Raw genomic sequence first — 23,107 nt, 5'->3', positions numbered from 1 at the left:
ACGATTTTTCTGATGAGCTCAAGGCCAAAGCCCATGAGTATTTCTGAGATGATTGTGCAACCCAAGGAGGAGGGAGGGATGCACCACCACAATGAGATTTTGTTGAAGTTTTTATTCAATAAATTATTCTGAGTTTTGCTCTAACTGCAGCCTGTCAATTTTGTGTTGCATGCTCATTAAATACTTTATTAAGAATAGGTTTTGATTTAAGAATGAAATTGTATTCCTATTTAGGCAGCTTCTTTTTCCTAAGAATAGTCTTCCTAGCATTATATGGCTATTACAATTTGTTTCAGCCTATCCTCATTGTTTTTCATTCTCTGAAAATATAAGTTTAGAAACAGCCATCACAACTTATATCAGATATCTACATTAATAACTGTGTTATCCATGTAATATATGCAACACCTTAAAATCGAAATTTTTTTCTCACTTTTTTAGGCATTTCAAAGAGATTTCATATAAATTCATGAACAAGAGCACTCACAGGTTGTGCTGTTTGGTTGCCTACCTATATGACTTATAAGAAACAGAGGTTTCCATTCTTGTTTGTCTTATGTGGATTATTTCATTATGGGAACATTCTTAGTGCTATGGGATCTGCACACTTTAATTTGGAGTTTATTATGGGATGAATAATCAGTATAGTAGTCCTTGAAAGACCACTTTGGTTTTGGTTTGTAATACAAAGAGTGTGCCATAAGCATTAAGTCAGTAGTTGCCCACTCCTAAGTGCTTCATGTTCTGTTTACAGCCAACTCCACGGATTTGATAGCTGTTTCTCACTGGATATGCAGGATAAGCGAGGGTGGCCAGTTATCCTTTGGAGAGAAAACAGCACTGACAGAAATAGTGGACATGAAATGTAACAGTGTTTATATGTATTTTTTGACAAGTCAAATACCACAGTTGCCTCCAAGGAGTGTTTTTTATCCTTGTAGACATTTTACAGTGCTACAATTTTAGAATTCTATACTGATGTATTTTTCCTCTAGTCTTTTTCTGTTTTCCTTATTTCAGAAAACAACCTGGGTTTTTTTTTTTTCTTCTTTTTTTTTTTTTTTTCTTTCTTTCTTTTTTTTGTTTTTTAATTGGGAACACAATTTGACATAGCCGTCAAGAAACTCTTTCGTTTTCTATTTTTATTAGAATCTTTTTGGTTTTTATACTTCTTTGAGAGATATTACAACAGATCTGAAATTAGTCTAGGCCAAATTTTTTCATAGAAGATCGTGAGTCCAAGATTTTCCAGTGCTCTTCTACCAAATATTTATTTAAGCATGAGAGAAAGCAGAGAAAATGTTGATCATTAGGAAAAATTTTGCTAAGTAGTTGTTCCTCAGAAAAAGTGTTGTTGGGGGTCTTTAGTTAAACACTTGTCATACATGAGACAATTCAGTGTCTGATCTAGAGAAAAAAGGATTTTTAGATGAAGATTTTTCAAACAAATACAGGCAGCATAGATCATCACAGATCTCTACAAACATGATATTCCCTAACCTCACTCTACTGTTACAGCATTTTTTTTACACTGTAACAGATATGGATATATACCATGAAGCATTGCTGTGAAAAGGAAAAAAAAAAATTCTGTGAAAAGCACTGATCAAGTTATCCCTTTCCACAGTGGAAAAAAATACATCTGCAGCAGAAGTGTGATGTGCCTGGGTGCAATTTCTTATTGCATTGTATATTTTTTGAAATCTAGAATTACACACAAAAATAAATTTATGCAGAAGGAATATATCCTGACCGTTTTCTGTGCTTCATTAGTTATATATCTGTAAGATAGTATTTCTTTTAACAAAAAAAACCCCAGAAAAAAACAAAAAGCAAAAAAAACCCCAACAACCCAAACTGTGAAGTTCATCAGATTTCCAAGGCTGCTTTTTCTGATAAGGATTCAGTTACTGACCATTGTATTTCTCACACAAGTGGTGATAGAATCATGACTATTACGTAGCCTAACGTTTATTTAGGGATCTGCATAAATTTCATGTGATTATTATATCTATGCAATTCTGAATGAAGCTGTTGTTGTGAAGATGAAAATTTCATTTTTAGTGATTACATTGCATGCATTGCACTTCCTGGGGTCAGCTCACTTGGTTGGGCTCTAACCCCACAAGGGCCATCCACATAAGAGTTGGGATCGATGATCCTCTGGGTCCCTTCCCACTCAGAGCCTGCTGTGCTCCTGCTTGTGGTTCAAGTGATAAAACTTTAACTTTCAGCTCTGAACTCCAATGAAAGACTTCATTAGCTGCTTTGAGCCTCTTATTGGAACAAGTTTGTCAGTAGAAACCATTTTTGCCCACTATAAAAACATTAAGTGCCTCAGTATATTTTTTTTTTATAGAATCATAAGCATATTTATAGGTATAGTTTGTTTTTAGATTAAATTCCTAGCAAAGTAGCTGAACTTGTTCTGAACTTTTTTTAAAAATGTTTGGGATGGAATCTCCTGTAGCAAATGCATTTTTTGCTTCTCTTCTGTCCTTGTTTTCTACTTTTATACTAATCAATAAATACTTGTTGATTTCTCTTGATTTTAAGTAGTAGACCAGAAATGGGATTTGTGTTCTCAGAAGAGATACTTGCCTTCTAAAAAATAATTATAAGGTTGGCCTTTGCAGAAAAGAGAAATCAACATTTTTGCTTGGTTTCAAAACATGATTTTGCATGGTTTTTTTAGCTTTTTCAGCTTCCTAGAATGGTTTTCACAAAATATGTGCCTGTGGATTGCTCAAGCCTAGCATTGCATGTAGTGTAAAGCTTTGTTGATTTGGGTTTTTTAAATGCCATATTTTCCATAGATTCTCTGCTAAGTCAGCTAGTAACTTGCTCCTTTTTTGCTTATATCATTTTATGAGCTACTGTGGTAAATACCTCTCTAAATATGTGGTAAATATTATTTTCATTATTCACTATTCAGAACATTTGATAGGGATTTTGAATAACACTGTGAAATATCTAATTGAATATGAGATTTTTTTATTTCCCTCCATCTTAACTGATCTTGGTCAGTTGGCTGAATTTGTATTACAAAGTAAGTCTATATATTAGACATCTGATTTCTTTATTTTTTTCTTTTTTTTTTTAAGAATACAATGGTGTTCCATTTATCCATTTGTACAACTGTCTGAGCAGATGCCATTTTTATTGCTCTTAAAATTTTGGTTTTGTTCAGTTTTTAGAAAGAGTTGAAGAAAAGAAATTTAGCACCGTGCGGATGGGGGCAGGAGATCTTGAAAACTACCAAACTGCTTTAGAAGAAGTACTCACGTGGCTTCTCTCTGCTGAAGATGCATTACAAGCACAAGGAGATATATCCAATGATGTAGAAGTTGTTAAAGAACAGTTTCACACCCATGAGGTATATGTTTATACTAATCTTTTGAAATGTATTTATTTTATTCTATTCTCTTTGCTTCTCTTTTGGGGATTTGTTTTTTTTATTATTATTTTTTTTTGCAGAATGTAGACTGGAGACTCTGTCCTAGAGTCATAGTATTGTTTAGGTTGGAAAAGACCCTTAAGATCTTCAAGCCTAACCATTAACCTAACACTGCCAAATCCACCACTAAAACATGTTCCTAAATGCTGCATCTACACATCTAAGGATGGTGACTTAATCATTCCCTGGCAGCCCATTACAATGTTTGACAACATTCAGTGGAGATGTTGTTTTTCCAGAATTCCAATCTAAACATCCTGTGGTGCAACTTGAGACCATTTCCTCTTATCCTATAATTTGTTAGTATACCCACCTCTTTGCAACCTTCTTTCAGGTAGTTGCAGAGATCAGTAAGGTCACCCTGCAGCCTTTTCTGCTCCAGAAAAAACAACTTTTGCCCTTTGAAGATAATGGAAGTATTTATTTCCAGTTTATGTTACGAGATTTGGTGAGGGGTTGAAAAAATTAAAACCAAGGTAAAAAATCATGTTGCAAACCTGTTCTTTCATTTTAAAGAATGCAACTGAAAATTGGATTTTAATTGCCAGGGGTTTATGATGGAGTTAACATCTCACCAAGGACGTGTTGGAAATGTTTTACAAGTTGGAAGTCAACTTCTATCAACTGGAAAACTTTCAGATGAGGAAGAGAATGAAATCCAAGAACAAATGAATCTACTTAATTCTCGTTGGGAAAGTCTCAGGATAGCAAGTATGGAAAAACAAAGCAAGTAAGTAATATGTCAGGTGAAATAATACATATTGATTTTGACTGAAACAATCTTGAACTTGACTAACAGTTGGGATTTTCCTTCACTTCACTGGGAACAAAACTTGTATCTGTTTTAACCTGAAATTTGACGTGTAGTGATTTTGAACCTTGCATGTTGTTTGGAGCCTGGAAGCCACAAAAAGCAGCAGCTATCAACTTGGACACAGATAACACTTTAACCACAATTTACATAACCTACTTCATCTTTTTACAGTTGTTTCAACAAATACTGAATTGCACTATATTGAGCTAAAAAGGAGAGAATCTTTGCAAAGATGAAAAAGGAAAATGAAAGCAAATCTTTCAAGGCCTGTGAAACTCAATCCCATTAAGAGAATAAATGAGAGCTTAACTTTTCTGGAAATACTGTCATGGTTTTATCAGAGTGCAAATTACACTATTTAAGAAAAAGCATGTGCTATCGTTTAAAACTGAACTACAAGTAGAAGTAGAGAAATAATCTATTAAATAGTCACAATAACCTTTGGAGATTTTTAATGTTACTATATCTGATTTTGAAATTTTGATTTACATAGTACCCTCTGTGATAAGAAATTCCATAAATGTAATGGCTTGTGATTGTGCCACAGGGGAGTAATTTGGTTTACAGGATAAAGTATATATTTCCTTACTTTCTTCATAAATATGTATTGAACCTATTCAGTTATTCATCTTGCTCGTCTTTGAGCTTTTTCCAGTTGTACCTTACTTTTTGGGGTTGAGGGATTTGCCCATTGCATTAAAAAGCAAACTGTGATTTTCAACAATTGCATGGCATAACTCTCTTTCTTGTAATATTTTCTTAGCAATTCCAAACATTTGTTTTCTTTTCAGCTTGCTACTGAGTATTGGGAATGTTTCCTTTGTTCTGTCTTCCTTTGACTATAAAATTGTTGATGGGTTTCAGATGTTTCAACCTAACTTATTCTAGGTTTTTCGGGGTTTTTTTTTTGAGAGAAAAATCAATGATACTTTACTGTAGAGAATTTTTATTGACCATACTTATTTTCATTTAAATCAACACATGCAAGTAGCTATGTGTCCTAATGGTACTTTGTCTACTTAAAATGTCCTTTAACACCAATTGTTAAACCAATCTCCCAGCTGCAGCTGTAGGTCATTGCTTGGGGAATTGAATGGCCAAGTGTCTTCTAAAGCAGGTCATGTTTGTGTAGTATTAATTCAGTAGAAGACATAAAGTGATAGGGGCTTCACAGAAAGTGTTCTGCTACAATTTAATTTTATATAGGAAAAAAAAAAAAACCTCTGATAAATTCAATGAGATTTGGGATAGGGCAAAAGAAAATTTCTCAGGAGTGATATACTTCGAGATAGTGAATTCTGGCCTTTTGGTCAAACCCCTGTGTTTCAAGAAACTGGCTGGAGGATTATAAAAAGCTTTCATATCACAATATAATATATTTCTGGGTTATTATACACAATTTAAACTCTCAGTATCCATCTTCTACTTCAGCTTAAAGCACAATCTTCTGAGCACATTGCTGTAATCTTGTCCCTAAGGCAACAGTGACACAGTTAGTCAAACAGGAGTGGTTTTTGTGAAGATGAGAACAGCAAGGCTGTCTGACCTCTCTAATGGTAATAGGAAATGTGAACAAAGGTACCACACTTTACAGCACAGGGAAAGCAAAAGCAAGCAGTAAACAAGGACAGGAGGAAGATATACTGATAAAGATGCTATAAAAGTGAAATGTCTTAGAAAAAGTGATTTAGGAGGTCAGAATGTCAGAAGTAGTTTGGAACACAAACAATGCCTTTGTGTAAAAGCAGCCCAGGTTGGATTTCTCACGCAGTCACTATGTATTGAAGGTATTTGACTCTTCTAAGAAGCAGTGCACTAGCATGCTGAAGGAAAACTGACAGTTTTTAAAAAATTTCTTCCTCCTGGCCTTTCCCAGACAGGATTCTCTGTAGTAAAGCATCTCAGTGATAAATAATGCCACAGTAGAGAAAAGCAATACAATTTACCACTTTATAGGAAATTCTTTAACTTTTAAAACACATTCAATTCAATGAAAAAGTTATGGCTTTTTAAAATTTGAAACTTATGAGAGCCATACTATAATCAAAGGTTTTGATAATCTCCTGAGGTATATAAATAATTACTAAAACCTCATATCAGACATTTATAAAAGTATTTTGAAAACAAGAAACTAGATGGTGAATGGTAAGAAGGAAGAAGCAATTTTGCTTAGCAATAAACTGTGATTTTTTGTGATTATTTAATTTTTAAGTTTATGCGCTTTATTTCAGAATAGTATCAATATTATGCATAATATGTATTTCATCATAATTTCTTAAATGCAGTTTACTTCAACAGGTTTTCCATACAGTTTATTTAATTAATTGCTAAGAGGAAAACTGCAGGATGAAGCACAGTACTTTATAATAGCTTAGTTTAGAACATCAAGACCATTTAAAAAACAGTTGAAGGTTAAGGACTGAGATTTGAGATCCCTAATCCCTTGTGAACCATGGGCTTTATGGAAACAGGGTATCACCCTTCCGTACTCTATCTGTAATTAACAGAGAGATTAGGACAGAAACAGTACTATATGAGTTCTCTGGTGATTTTAATTGAATTTAAATACATTTGTTATTTCCAGTTAAACAAACAGAATAAAACAAATCTGAAATCATCAAATGCTGTTGATGAAGATTTTGTTTAGCAAAGTTTAGAGACTTTCTGAAGAGGCAAGTGTAAGTGGAAATCTGGAATGGATTTTTGGCCAGATCATTGTGGATCTATCCATACAATTTGATTAGGCAAAACTAAAATATTTCCAGATGGATTTTTCAGACTATTCTCCATTGAATAACTGAAAATATATATATTTTTTAAATTTAATAGCTTAAATTAGAGGAAACCTTGTAAGGTCAGCTGTTTGAGGAGTTTTTACAATACTTTCAGTAGATAAAACAAGCTTTAAAAAGACAGAGTGCAGAGATTTTGAACTCCAGCTCTAATCCAAATGCAACTGGAAGACAAAGCTTTAACAGACTGTTATATGATGTAGTCAGTTCCAAAACAGTTTGTCTAAAACAAAATTATTTAAAAAAAAAAAATAAAAATTCAGTTACCTTCTTCATAGAACCATTGAATTTGCTGGGTTGGAAGGGACCCATCAGGGTCAAGTCCAACTCCTGGCCCTTCACAGACACCCCAAGTGTCACACCCTGTACCTGAGAGCATTACCCAAACACTTCTTGAGCTCTGGGGCTGCCCTGGGAAACCTGTTCCCCTTTCAAAACATACATTTCTATTCTGCCTCCAAATGTAACCTTGTGAAAATCTGTTATTATACAGGGCAGATGTTTCTGCCTGTTGCTTTCTTCACTTATAAATTCTAATTATTTTTACTTTGTTTTACAGTTTACATAAAATCCTCATGGATCTGCAGAATCAGCAGCTAGCTCAGCTAGCTGATTGGCTGACAAAAACAGAGGAAAGGACAAAGAAAACTGATTTGGAGCCCTTAGGTCCAGATCTAGAGGACCTAAAGCGTCAGATAGAAGAGCATAAGGTATGCTGTGGTGTGCTTCCAAAGGCATAAAAACCAGATTGAGTGTTTGACATTTTAAAAGCTCTACTCCTGCCATCAGAGCATAGCAAAGTAATTTGAAATCTTGGTTTAATATTTATTGTTCTGTACAGTTAACAAGCTTTTGTAGACTTACTTTATCACAACTGTGAGTTTTATTCTGATATTAAAAAAAAATTGCTTTCTTTTATATGTAAGCAATATACTAGAATATGCAAGGCAACTGTAACGTCTTTTCATTATGTTGCAATGAAAATACATCAGGTTTATTAATACCTGTGTATTCTTTTTTTTGCAACTTGCTTTTTTCTCTTACATGTTGTAGCAGCAATTATGCAGTAGTCAGACCACATAATATCATTAGGACTCCAGAGATTCTGAATATATATTTGCACTGAATTTATATTATGCACTATAAAATGCAGTACTGTTTTACAGTAGAAAATAAATTTTGATAATGTGTTATATAATACAAAAAAAAATAAAAAAAACCAACTCAGGAACAGAATATAAGATAGGATTTGGCCAATTTATTCCATATTACATAAGGGTAATTTTTTAATTGGAAGAATTAAGAACTAAAAAGAGAGGGAGGATTGCTTGTGTAATAGATTGATTCCATTTACTGGATTAGATTGATTTGCTTAATATTAATTTGGATTTCAAAATAAATTTATATATGTGTCTATTGCACATGACGATGATAAGGAAACACAGAAAAATATAGAAAACAGGTGGTTTGTGAGGTGGTGGTGATTTTATATGATGACCTGTTAATGTGCCTACATCAATGGCACAAAGCAGTTCCTTGCCATGATATTTGGAGAGATTTTAACTTCTTCATTGATGCTTCATGGCCTGTGTCAGCGCTAATCCAGGTTTTAGAGGGCAGATCACCCTGAAAAACAATTCAAACTGAAATCAGCTTTTACAGTTCTTTTAAAAAGAGGTCAAAAGCTGCAAAAGACTTCGTGATGAACTTGTGTGTTAAAGATGATTTCTTTGCATTCTGATTAAGGAGTGCTACTGAAGAAGAATACAAATTCTGCAGCTCCTGCTGTTGTTAGTGCTGTCTGTGCTTGCCCTGTGAGGAGACAGTGCACTTCACTATGTGGGTTTGCTAGCTAAGGACATTTTCTGACATTACATTTTCATTTTAAAAAAGACAGCAGGTAATTATGTAATGGTAATTAGAGAAAGAAACATGACAGATTTTGAATACATCAATACTAAGACTTGAATAACTGTACTCCTGTTTGTATGCATTTTATGCTTGAATACTAACATAAAATGTAATCCTTTTATTTATGCAATCTCTTTATGCTGCTTATTTCTAATGCTGAGAAAAATGGGTATTTAGCTTCTATTTGAAGATTCTGAGTGAAGACATGCAGAAATCTCTTTTCCACGTGCTAGTTCTTCATTTTGGTGTATTGAACATTATTTATTTATGTGTATTATTTTTCAAATCTGTTTCATATGTAAGAGGCAATTTAGCTAGAAATACTGGAAATAATTTTTTTGGGTTTAATTTTAATTACATTTGTATTCATTTATCACTTGACTTATTCAGAAGCCAAAGAACAGGGCTTTCCATTCTTTCAATTATTGAGAGAAAGTGTCCCATAATTTTATTGTATTTTACATACAGCAAAACTACCTCCTATAGCAAGGGTTAAAACAGTTGAATTTTAGTAGGACAGTTATTGCTTCATTATTAAGCAAGTAAAAAAGCAAAACCCAACACACTTCATATTTTCTTAGTCTCACATTAATCTGGTTGTATCAGAATACAGTGTTTTGTGAATTCATAAGAAGCAGCAAGTTTGGAGATATAAAAGACAATCATAATTTCAAATGAAACAGACTTCAGCAAACATGATAGGTTTGGGCTGTTGTCATTTTGTCTCTGTCTCCTCTTTACCCTTATAATTATGTCTTCCTCTCTTTACCTGTTCATTAGTAGGTACTTTTCACCCTATTTATTTCACTATATGTATCCCCCTTTGACTTATGATTTCCATACATGTGATTTCTTTTTTCTATGAACTTTAAAATGACCTTGCAAAAATATTGGTCGTGAATTCTTGTGACTGAAACTTCAGTTTCTCTGCTGGGTCATATTAAAAACACCAAAAAAACCAAACAAAGCCACTAATGTATATTGGGTATGACAACCAACAATCTGACCAGAGAAAGAACACAACATTCTTCCCAGCATTCTGCTTAGGTCCAAAATATATGAGGTTGTTACCTTGATAGTACTGAAAACTTTTCTGAGTAGACTGAAGTGATGAACTAGAAAATTTTATGTCATTAGAAAGGTACAGAGTTCTGGTAAGAAATCTGGCATAGTCAATATATTTTGGATCAATACTTAAACATGTCAGTAAATTCTTTTTTTTCTGTAGTAGTATTTTGTTTTGTTCTTTTTTTCTCCTGCTGTAACTACCCCATCCTTATAATTTTGTAAAGGAAGAAAGCTACTTTTCAGCAAAAATCTAAGGACTATTGAGCAGTTCAAGCAGAATATTGTCTTGAAAATGTTATAATTACAGTAATTTCACGATTACAAGCCACACCATTTTGACTAAAATTTTGCTCCCACCCTGGAAATGCAACTTACACTCAGGGGCGGCTAATATGTGAATAATTTTCTGACATTTACAATCCCGGAAGTGCAAACCGAGGTGCGAGTCGAGCAATCTGCCAGTAAAACCCGGGACTGCGTGATTGTTACAAATTGGTTACTCTGTTGCACTGCGGGTGGAACCGGCTCCGTGCAGGCAGCGCGGGGGGTGGGGAAGGTGGGGGAGCTCCCTCCTTCAGGCAGCCCAGCTCGGGGCAGGAGCGGGACTTCCTCCTGCTGGTCCTGCGGCTTGGAGGGAGTCAGGGCCTCCCGTCCCCTCCTGCCACTGCCGCTGTGGGTGCCAGCAGGCTCCTTCCCCTCCTACCGCTACCGTCGTGGGTGCCAACGGGCTCCTTCCCCTCCTGCCGCCGCGGGAGCAGGGGGGCTCCATTCCCGCCTCCCACTACCACCGCAGGTGCTGGTGGGCTCCATGCCCCGCTGCCACCGTGGTGCAGTGCCAGGCCGGGGCGAGCGAGCCCAGCGGCGGCAGTGGCCGGCCCCGACAAGCAGCAGCGCCGAGCTGGGCCACCTGACCCAACCCCGAGCCCTCACGACCCGAGCCGAGCCAGTAAACCCCGCCATGCCGCGATTCTGTTACTATTTGGCAACTTTGTTGCACGTGGGTCCTCGCTGCAAAAGATAGAGTGGTTTATAATTGGGTGCGGCTTGTGTATGGACAAAGAACAAAATGTTTGCCAACACCCGGCGATGCGGCTTATAGTCAGTGTGGCTTGTAAACGTGAAATTACTGTAATTTTAAAATTGTGTTTTTAATTGCACTGGTTTTATTATTCCAAATTATTATACCATATATAGTTTATAGTTAGTACATTTTTATAGTTTCATTAACTTTCAAAAAAAAAAAAAAGGATTTTTAAGTGTTAGGATTTTTAATATTTCAGATTAATTTATAAGGTAGAATGAGACACTTTTTCAGTGTCCAAATATCAGGATGGATTTGTCTCTGGGTGCTTAGATGACTTTGGTAGGCATTTTTTCTCATTTTGAACTAGGTTATGTGGGAGTTGTGTAAATTTTTATCTGATAGGAATTAAAGTAATTGTGGAGTTCTGAGTTTCTGTTGTTGCTATCTTTATTCATTAACATCTATATCCATCTCACATTTTAAGTCCCTGAAAATTTCTATTTCTCTAATAAGCTCAGGACAACTTGTTAGAAATTTCCATTTAAATGCTTTGAACAGTGTGCTCTTGCCTTGAAACTCTCCATCATAAATTCCTGTTCCAACAAGATCCTGTAAACAAACAATTCTCACCAATGAATTTCATGGTAAAAATAGACACTTGGGTTATAAAGAACAGTCTTTTATTTCAGAGTAAAATGAATCTGCCTGAAGATTATATAATGATTAAACTTTCTGGTTCATCTGTTCCGTGACTTCTCAAGTCTTTCACAATGTGTGTGAGACTCCCACCTCCAAAGTGCCATCCACTCCGCTAACTCTGGTTTTGTTCTGGGATGCCATCTGTCAGATTCCAGCTAATAAGGAAATAAAAGTCACCTTGTCCATGGCTGTAGGCTTACAGAGCAATGAATTTGTTTTGTGTGACTTAAAGAGGGGTTAAACGTGGGGGAAGTGAGCTGTGTTATACATTCTAATCCATGACCGCTCTGCCTCCTCTTCCCTTTCAAGTGCTGGGTCATAAAATGTTGAGAAGTCTAAATTCCAGGGATGACTCTAACAATTTAGTATATTTCACAGTCCTTGAAAATTGTTTTATAGTCTAGTTCTCTGAAGCAAATGGTACTCACAGGCATGAAAGTCAGAAAAAGGAGGATTCTTATATTGTCTCAATATGCCCATTAAAGAATAACTCTGAAATGGGTGGTAAGATATTTATGCCCTAAAAACAAAGTAGTCTGTGAATTCCTTTCCCATTGCTTATATTCATACTGTGTTTTGGGTTTTATTATTTTTTTTAATTCCAAAGAAAAGTAAGATGTCTTATGAGTTTTACAATGCATGAGCTTATGTTCAGCAAGGACTTCATACATGAGTGAATTACTCTATTTGAAAAAGCAACAGAAAATCACAACATAATGAAAATTCAACATAGTTGGTAACACAGTCAAGGTTTCTCTTGTGACAAGGCCATGTTATTTTTCAGACTGCAACTATCCCACTATATATGCATTAATCTCTAGAGCAGGCAGCTCAAGTACTGAGAGCATAATCCGGGACTTTGGTTTCCCCCATTCTTTTGTTGGTTTGAAGCAACTTAGAGACACCAAAAAAAAATTGTCAAGATGGAGTCCTGGATACCTTGGGGCTTTTTTTCAGGGGAGTGATATGAGGTCTTCTCTGTGGTTTTAATTTTCATTACCCACATCACTTTAGCTTCTTCTGTTTTTGTTGTATGTCCTCTTTCTGCACCTGATCAAAAGTAGGAGAAAATAAGTCTGGCTGCTCAGTTCCCAGAACTGGACTGGTTTTGATTTATGTTAGCAATTGCAAAGGGTTCCATCTTTCATGGCAAGTGAGGGGAAAAAAAAAAAAAAAAACAGAAACCAAAAAAAAAACAAAGAAAGCAAGCCAGTTCTTCATCAGACAGGCAGAAATTGTGAAATGCTTTTGTTTCTTGCATAGTTTCCTATTTTCTGCAGTGAGTGAAACTAGGGTTCTGCCTGAGTTTCCTAATGATAGGTCACCTCCTGAGCAGTTTTCTCCTGTGTGAACAATGCTGTAGGGGTGCCAAGCTGAAGTTAGTGAATGGTTGCTTAATGAAATATGTGTGGTTTTTTTTTTTAATATTCTTACAAGTTTGGAAAAAAAATAAATTATTTCCATACATTAATAGGAACTACAAAATTGAATTCAGTGTCTATTTAAAATCTGCCGGCTATTGGTACATGTACATATTATGTGAGTATCTGTATATCAACTACATAAACTCAACAAATTATTTCTCAAGCAAAATTTTCAGTCTGGAATATTGTTTTAAGAGTTAGGACTTGTGAGTAAGTAACTTTAAGCTCTGGAATTCTTGTATTTAGTCAGTTATGCAACTTAATCAGTCAATGGTACACTTTGGTTTTGTGGGTTTATTTTTTCGTTTTTGGGTTTTTTTTCCCCTTTGGAACACATTGTCTAACACATATGCTTTCATTATAGGCATTTCAAGAAGATCTGGAGCAGGAACAAGTCAAGGTGAATTCCCTAACCCATATGGTAGTGGTGGTGGATGAAAACACTGGTGACAGAGCTACTGCTGCACTGGAAGAGCAGCTTCAGGTAATGACTAAATGGCAATGCTGAACCCAAAAAACTGAAATGGGAAATTTTTAAAATAAGCAAAACCAGATAGTGAATGTGTACAGGATCATAATCTGTAGATAAATAATGGCTATCAAGAAATCATAACATTATTCTGTATTTTTCTAAAGTATTTTTAGGGGAATGTCATAATTTATTTCCCATTATTTTCTCATAGTGATATTTCTGAGGAAACAAAGGAAACTATCACCTAATTGTATTTTCTAAGCACAATCACTTGAATATCTTTAAAAGAAGGGCACATTGTAGATACATTTGTGATAGAACTAGCAGCCAAGATATTCTAAATGTTTTTCAAATATTAACTTGTTCATAGGAAAAGTTCTATTCATTATTTCTCTTGCATCTTTAAAAAGTTGCTATTGCTGTGTTATTTATATTCCAAAGTTCTTACTGTAACTTCTGAATGAAATTGGATAAAAGAAAGTCGATAATTAATGTTGAGAAACAGTGAAGGAGGGCTCTCCTGTGTTAGTGGTCAGCTCTCCAGGGACACAACTCACGAAGAATTACAGTATTACAACCAAGATTCATTCTATTTTTCTCTTTCAGAAAGGAGAAACTCTTTTTCTTTCATTTTGCTTTATTACCTAAGAAAATCAGTGTTTGTGGATTCTAAATCATTAACAGCCAAGATTTCTCTAGAGAAGCTATCAATCGATTCAGCCAGAAGGTATAGCTGTAGCACAGACAGATACTTATGTGCTGTCCTGAATGTAGCTACTTTGGGTACCAATGCCAGTAAATCAGTAATGGATTTGGAATTTAGAGTAGGTTTGGCTACGATGCTCAGCACTGCCACTTCAAATGTAAAACTCAGTTTTCTCTACTACAGCTACTTAGTCACTCAAGAGCACAATCCAGCCAAGATAACAGTACAGCCTCAACTGATCCATAGGTATTAATTCCTTTTGACTTCATCTTAAATGTCAGGACAATGGTGCATCTACTCAAAATAGTCTTAACCTTCCAGAATTTCTTGCCAGACAGCTCCTTGGAACTCTTCAGTGCAATAAGGCAAATCCTTACACGAACATGGCTCCAGAAGCTAAACTAACCTTGTAATATATCTTAAATGAAGAGAGAAAATGATTAACAGTATTTGGTATTTATGGCACTTCATGAATTAGAAGATGTAGAAATGAGAGTTTTAATAGTGTGAAAAACAAATGAAAGGTTGGTGGATTGTTAGACAATTAATCTAATTTCACATCTTCAGAAAGAGGAATTAAGGGAACTTGAGGTGACACAGCTTCATCCCATATTATTACAATGGTTGGAAAGGTACCATTAGTGTCCTCTGCAACATCTGTGGCTGATCCATATTGGAATGAAGTGTGAAATAGAACTCAGACACCACTGCAATAGCTTAAAGAAACTTAATGAATAATTAATGTAAATGAAACATAGTGGAAATACACAGTTTGTTATGATACTAGTGCAGAAAGCACCAATTATTAGTGTCTTGGAAAAAGCAAATTCCTGAGTCCCCTCTCCTTGCAGCACAGCTATGCTGCAAGAACATGAGCAGAACATGGTGTAATGTGGAGCAGTCTATTTGCTCCTCTGTTATGTCCTTTATTCACAATTTCCTAGAGAAGAATCTGAGAGAAAACATAATTCCATTGCTCTGGAAGTCAAAGAATATGTAGAAATATTATAGATGTTAATAAAACTCAAGTACAGATAAAAAGGTATAGTGTTAGGGAGGTGTGGAAACTTTCATACTTTAATGCCCAGGAGAACAGAGGTACCATACTCCACCTGCTCTCCTAGTGAAATGTTACACCTCTTTTTTGTGTACTGAACTGTTTGGATTTTTTTTTTTTTCCATATCACTTGCAGTCTGAATTAAAGCACAGGAGATAAAATGTGTTGACAGGCACAGCCATTAGAGCATTTGACAAAAAGCACAATGGAGAAAAGTTCCAAGCTTGATTATGTATCTGTCAGTCTGACTTCTAAATGTAGAACAAACCAAGAGCATGAACTGTCAGACAAAAGAGCTTAATAAGACTGACTCACTGAGGTGCTGGTCAGGATCAGATTAGGAAGAAAATGAGCAGTTATTTCCATGTAATAATCAAAAATGCATTTTCCAAGCAGGTGCAATTCAGTTATGCCTTTCTTTTTGAGATGGTGATTCCTGAAATATTTTCACAGATATAAAGATCTATGTATGTACTGTGTAGAATTTTTTTCAAATTTTTGTATAAGACAATTTTTAAAGCCTAAAATGAGATTTTTGAGATTTTAGGTCACAGGAAGGTTGACAAGACTCTATGCTGATTTTAAATGAACTGTATAGAAATTTTTAAGTTTTATTGCCTATGCAAAAAACATATCTATTTAAGAGATAATTAATGGCATAGAAACCAAAAGCGTCCCCTGAAACAAATTATTACTTGGAAATTTGCCCTTGCTTGTAAAACTAAACACAATTTCAGGGCTTTTCTTAAAAAGAGCTGTCCCCCCAAGGTTCTTTGAGAGACTACAGCTAGACTGGGTGAGTGTTAATGTTAAAACTACAGTAATTTCACTAATACAAGCCGCACAATTTTGACTAAAATTTTGCCTAAATTTTGCTCCCACACTGGAAATGCAGCTTATACTCGGGAGCGGCTAATATGTGAATAATTTTCTGACATTTACAACCCCAGACGTGCCAGCCAGGGTGCCGAGCCAAGCACCTGCCAGTAAAAGCCTGGCATTTCGCGATTGTTACAAAGTGTTACTCTGTTGCCCTGGCTCCCTGTAGGCAGCATGGGGGGCGGGGAGAGAGGCAGGAGAGCTCTCTTCTTCCCTCCTCTGCCGCAGCCCGGAAGAGAGATGGGGGGGCCCCCTGCCACCATTGCCGCGACCCGGGGAGGCGACGGGGGGCTCCGTGCTGCCATCCCCGCGGTCTGGGGGGAAGGCGGGGGCCCCGTGCCGCCATCGCCGCAGCTCGGGGAGGAGGCGGGGGGCTCTGTCCCCGCCCGCCTCCGCCGCCGTGGGAGCGGGGCCGGGGCTCTGTCCCTGCCTGCCACCACGGGGCAGCGCCGGGCCAGGGCGAGCGAGCCCAGAGGCAGCAGCCGGCCGCGAGCAGCCCCGCTGAGCGGCAGCGCCGAGCTGGGCCACCTGGCCCCGTTGGCAGCCCCAAGCGGGCCGAGCCAGCACAGCCCGAGCCGAGCCAGTAAACCCCGCCCTGCCGCAGTTCTGTTACTAATTGGCAACTTTGTTGCACGCGGGTCCTCGCTGCGAACGACAGAGCGGCTTATACTCAGGTGCGGCTTATTTATGGACAAAGAACAAAATGTTTGCCAACACCCAGAGATGCGGCTTATAGTCCGTGCAGCTTATATTCGTGAAATTACTGTACTTTTATGTTACTTTGGGAACTTAACATATGAATGTGTGACACATTGAGAGACTGTTTATGCTGCTACTGGGAGTCCACTATTTTAGACTAAAAACTCCAAGACCCCAATTAAACTTAATCCACAGTTTTACCAACGCAGCTGCAGAATAAGACTCAAATCTATATTTAGTGCTGCAAAATCAAACCACTTTAGTAGCAAAGCTGTTGCTGTACTCTGGCTCGTTCCTACAGGAAAAATGGGGGAAATGATCTTCAGCTCAGAGAAATGGCTAGGTAACATACAGAAGCCATGAATGCAGGAAGACTTTTTTCCCTAATTACACCCAGGTCTCTTAAGGACTCTTGTGGGCTAGCTGAAATTAGAGGCTTCCCCAGGCTTCAAGGGCCAGGGTCTGTGCTAGAAGGAGATCTGTATTAAGTGTATCAAATGCTAGATGATGGTTTATTGCCCTGCTGGGAGAAAGGAGCTGAAAGTGTATTTTCCAGGATTATACGTTCATATTATTCAGGGTACTGTCCTTTGATTGAAGATGATATATGGGTAGTTCTTGTAAAAATCTATCAAAATAAGTGAGAAATGTTAAAGAATGAACAGGCTATTTTAGTTGACTCACTGAGCACTTATGACAGGAAGTTACATCCTACAGGCTGCAGGGATTTCCAAGACTTGCTTATCACAACAGTATGATATTTCTGGTTGATGCCTGGGAAGTTGAAATCTCCATGTAGGACAGTTTACATCCTGAGCAGCCTGGCATTCTCCATCCCAGATTTCCAACCGTGGGACTAATTCCACCAAGTTTTTTTAATATCACAGTTGTGGGATCTGACCAGTGCTTCCAGTTCATCCTGTTTGTTTCTCCCACTCCATGTGTTGGTGTATGAAATGTTGAGTATTTCAGAACTCCACACAAAACTTATTGCAGAAACTCTATGAATGGGCTCAATATTCAGTTGTATAGAATTAATTTTGGGTATAGGCAAAAGCATTTTTTTACACTTTTTCTCAGTATTTTAAAAAGTGAAGAACTATACCTGATTAGAAAAGCATTTATCAATTAATCTCTTAGTCGCAAGCTTGCAGTACATTATTTAGTCCAGTGTTCCCAAGAGTTATGTTTTACTCATTTTCTTCTGTTCTTGCTTCCTTACTTTGACCTTTAGCAGAATAAAGTATTTCATCTTCTGCTTTTGATAGTCATAAAAAATATTCTTTCAGTGTTCTCTGAGTAGAAAAAAAATCTTTGCATACAGATTTCTCTAAAAATTCAAATTAGAGCTGTAAGAAAAGGCATTTTTTAACAGGAGCGTGTTTTACTTCTTAGTGTGGATTCAGTCAGTGTCTCTGAAAATTTGTTTTCCTGGGTGTTAGGAGCACTTGGTGCAGTCTGAGTTTGTGGGCATCCCACAGGCTTGGGTTTGATGTGAACAGAGAGTTAAAGCTGAGCATCATGTGATTTACCGTAAAAACTACTTTATAAATAACGGTCCTGACATGATATTTCAAGCTTGAAACTTCATGTCTTATCCATTCAACCCAAGAGTGTATCTTGGTCTCATGGTTCTTTTGGCCTCTCGTAAGAAATAATTAGATTTAAGGTAGGTCACAGAATCAGCACTTTTAAGAGTGAAGTTACATGGTCATTTTGCTTACTTCATTAAAATAAAAGATTTAGTCAAATTTTTGAGGGGGAAAAAAAGGTTTTGTGGCTCTGAAATCATATGCTGAAAATCATATTTGTATTAACATTTTTGCTGTTCAAATCAAGATATTTCTCAGAGTTAATGCAGGGCCAGATATTTGATCTTGTTCTTTGAGATTTTGGTGTTTTCAAGAGAACCAAACAAAAAATACTTTTGATGGTGTACCACAGTGATAATTTATGGAAATGTTATTGCAGTTGTTGAATTTATTTTTTTTTCATGGTAATCATTAAGAAAAATCAGCGGCTTGGATGTGAGCTATTATAAAGTTACTTGGGTATGGGGATTTTTATAAAATAGCTATAGAAAGATATGCTTATGATTTTTTAACTAGCAATTAGAAAGGTATGGTTTTAGTGTCCACTAAATGGAGAATTGTATCTGCTGAATTTATACTGTGACATAAAACTGTTAAAGCAACAAATTCAGATGGCATTCTGAAATTTTATCTTCCATATCCTAGGAAGTGAAACTTAATTTTTTTTCTACCTCATAGAAAATGCAACTCTAATTTTACTCTTGGTTTTAAGAATCCACTATTTAGATGCTACCTTTTGGCTAAAATTAAATTGTAATCTATAGGAGAAATATTTAAATACAAAAGATATACAATATCTCATAAAATCACCATATAATATCTCAAGTTATAGGGGACCCTTAAGAGTCATGAAATAAATAACTAAATATGAAAAAAGGAAGAAACTATTATCTTTTTGTCAGGATGTGCTTTTGAAGGGGTAAAAAATTAAGAACGCAGTGGTATATATTATCCTTCAAATGTTTATAAGAGATTTTTTAATTCATTTGGGAGCGACTGAATAATTTGCATTTGATGTCCAGGAGTAATTAAGTGACTATAAATAATTGCAATAAAAGTTTTCTATCATCAACTGAAATAAGGGAGAAGAGAACAAGATGGTTGGTGTTTTATGTAATTTAAATACATACATACATAGTACCATATGGTACAAATACCTGGGAAACCTCAGTGGGATTTGTGCTGCTGTGAAAGATTGTGAGGGTGGGTTTTTTAAAGAGGTTAGAGCTTTGCCCAATTGTAATGATTATGCAACTTTGAGCAATTTTTTTTTTTTTTTTTGCTTTGCCCATCGTGTTTATGTTTAAAGTAGTTCCATTTTGGGTATATTAAAGTTTTGAAATAAAATGGTTTTTTTAAAGTGTAGTGTAGAGACTTGCTAGAAAACTGTCTATAGATTAGTATTATAATATGTGTTTAGATCTCTTGCTTTCCCTATTATCTCCAATTTGGTTTAAGTTCAAATGGTCCTAAAATCCATTTCAGTGTGATATGCAGCATATTTTAAGGGCATATGCTTGACTAAAGAAAATGTTTCCATAAAAAATTTGTAATGCCATAGGGAAAAGAGCTTTCCTTGTTTAGGAGGAAAAATGTAAACAAATGCAAAATTCTTTTTCGTGTTTCTTTCTCTCCAGCACTTTGGAAAACGGTGGGCAGCCATCTGTAGGTGGACAGAAGAAAGATGGGTCCTTCTGCAAGATATTCTTCGTAAATGGCAGCATTTTGCAGAAGAGCAGGTAAGTAGTTTTCTAAGTTATAAATTGGGATGTTCTTCAGAACATTATAGGAAATATAATAATGTATTATATATGCGTATTAAAGGCCCAATTGAAATTTTTTCTCTCCAATTTTATTTCAGTGCCTTTTTGATGCATGGCTTACTGAGAAGGAGGATGCTGTGAGCAAAATTCATACAACTGGCTTTGGAGATCAGAATGAAATGCTGACCAATCTAAGCAAATTAGCTGTATGTATTTTTCATTCTTCCATTTTACATTCATCTTTCTTAATCCGAGTCTGCATGCACATGACTTTACCCCACTCTGAGACAGTAGGGTTGAACAGAATATCTGTTTCAGACTTTGGGACTGGGCTTTGCCTCCTGTGGATGGAATAGGTTGGTCCATAGCCTTGCTGATAAAGCAACCACTAGATAGAGATGGTTTTATTGGTTGTAACTTTGGTCAAAAGTTCATGAAATAAAATAGAATTTGGGTGTCTTAAAGGTATGTATACTTTTATAGTGAAAGTTTTGTTGTTACTGTTGGTGTGTATATTGTGAGAGACTATATACACATATGTGCAAGAAAATATACATGAGTAAATACTTATCCTACAGCAATCCCTGTGTTCATTCTTTGAACTTGAAAAAGCTGAAGGCTCAGAAGTTGAGAAGAAGTGATGAAATTAGTGTTACTTTACAACTGTACCTCAGCATCATAAATGTAGTTACATGCACAAAATGCACCATTTTCACCACATTCTCCACCTCACTCTTCAGCAAATTCTCCACTGTGCATGGTCTTTATGGAGGGAATGCAGGTCTAGCTGTGCCTGTAGAGGTGAAAAAACTTCTGGCAACCTAGACTTGCCAATGGCTTTAAAGCAGTAGGACCTTTGTAAAGGAAATTATACAGTATGTGCTATTTCTGTGTATAAATACCTAGCATTTAAGGGAAAGGAAATATGTCCATGTCATATCCATGCTTTGGTCAAAATAGATGAATTATTACATTGTTAGGAACAAAACTGGTAATCTTGTAAGGTGTTAATATTTCTTTATTATTAATTATTAAGTAATAAATATGGCATCAATTAATAATATAGTGTTAATTAAATATTTTTTACTGGATATGCATGTCTTGTTTATGTTATATCTAAGGCTCAAGCCTATATTTTTAAAAATTAATTTAGGATTTATATCAGTCTCATCATTCTGTATTAAAAATAGAAACATTCGTGCTCTGGGTCCATAAAATGCCATGATGTTTCTGAAGTTTGAGTAACTGTGATGTTTCTCAAATTTACTCCATTTTATCATCACATATACAAATGTATAAAACTTTGAAAAAATAAACTTATAGACTGATTGTTTAATTCAATTGTAGCTGGTCCAGATTTCTTGGTAGATGTTCGTTTGATTCATGGAATGACTCAGTAGTTAATTAAGAACCAAAAGACTGATTTTTAGCATAATCTTTAGGTGCTAATTATTACATGCTACTCCCTTCTTTTTCCTTCTGTAACTGTTTAGGAGTTAATAAAAATATGCATTTAGAAGTATAGACTTGGATTTTGATTAAGGATTTCTTAGGATTAATAAACTTCTTTGTAAGGGGAGTAAAACGTGTTTGCCTCAGTGTATATATTTCTTGGAAATTCTAGCAATCTAACCTGTGAGCAATCTTGAAGCTGACTTCAAGCCAGGCTTTTAACACATAATGGATTAAAGAAAACTCAGGATGTTTAGAGTATCTTCAGTAAGAAAAATATATTACAAGAAATTCAATTTAAAAAAAAAAGCTTACTTTTGGATTTCAGAAGGTTGCTAGAGGGCATAGGTACAGAGGGTTGAAATTTTTGTCAGAAATTGTGAAGTAGCAGACTATTAAGGGTTTGCAGGTGTTAAGGATAGGGCCTGTTTGGGTACCTTTCAGAATTGCTTGAAAATATGATGTTAAGAAGGAAAAACTTCTGTAGTATTTTTGTAAGTTTCATTAATGAACTCTTAAGAAGTTAAAATTATATTTAAATTCTGCTGCCAGTTTAAATTGTTAAGCATTATTGTCATGAAATAATTGTGGTCTCTCAGGAAACTGAGTGAACAACATAAAATAGTAAATAAAATATTTTTCCATAGCCCTGAACCTCAACAAGAATCATGTCATCCTTAACAGAGCAGGTGGAGTTTATTAATTACAAGTTACTCTTAAGAACTTTAATCTTTTTAGAAACATGATTCATAATGCAATAGTTTAGGTATTTAAATATTGGTGGTGTGAAGAAAACTGCCTCTTCACTGTCTTTGATTTGCAGCAGAAAAGCAGCTTTTACTTTTGAATTTCCTCTATCAGGTTTTAGACATAGTAGTATTTTCCAAATTCCAGTGAGTGTTTTTACATTCACACAATGCCAAATTGCTAGAAGTTTTGTGTATGACAATTTACTATTTTAGTCTTGTCTGAACATTCAGGGATTTGTATTAATATATCAACGACATAATGGGGGAGGTTTCTGCAGGGAATACATTCTCCTCTTGGACTAGCTTTTAGAAACAGAGAAAAATGGAATCTTCCTGTCCTGACCCTGACATGTACATTGTGCCTGTCTTCTGGTCCATTTTATTTTGACACGTGTTTGAATGTAGTAGGGGGAAGCTGTCACCAACAATCACCCTTATAATTAGGTCTGAATTGTAAAAGCAAATCTGTGAGGGAATAAAAATGTATCTTTTCAGTTAAAAATGTTTATATTCTTAACAATATGATATCTTGATCCCTCAGTTGTCCG

At 35.8% G+C, this 23,107-nt stretch overlaps 1 protein-coding gene across 9 annotated transcripts in view; it reads left to right on the top strand.

The window, feature by feature from the left end:
• Nucleotides 1–23,107, top strand: part of DMD (dystrophin) — a 1,072,200-nt gene that overhangs the window by 340,590 nt on the left and 708,503 nt on the right. For all 9 annotated transcript variants that reach the window (XM_033051053.2, XM_033051056.2, XM_033051052.2 and 6 more), the window contains 6 exons: nt 3,191–3,376; nt 4,006–4,187; nt 7,623–7,773; nt 13,554–13,673; nt 20,233–20,334; nt 20,457–20,564. In XM_033051053.2, the coding sequence (XP_032906944.1) occupies nt 3,191–3,376; nt 4,006–4,187; nt 7,623–7,773; nt 13,554–13,673; nt 20,233–20,334; nt 20,457–20,564 (849 nt within the window). The remainder of the gene's footprint in view (nt 1–3,190; nt 3,377–4,005; nt 4,188–7,622; nt 7,774–13,553; nt 13,674–20,232; nt 20,335–20,456; nt 20,565–23,107) is intronic.

The sequence above is a fragment of the Catharus ustulatus genome, chromosome 2 (genome assembly GCF_009819885.2).
Source record: "Catharus ustulatus isolate bCatUst1 chromosome 2, bCatUst1.pri.v2, whole genome shotgun sequence".
Taxonomy (NCBI): Eukaryota; Metazoa; Chordata; class Aves; order Passeriformes; family Turdidae; genus Catharus; species Catharus ustulatus.
The sequence above is the reverse complement of the archived record's forward strand: the minus strand, read 5'-3'. Positions and strand labels throughout refer to the sequence as shown.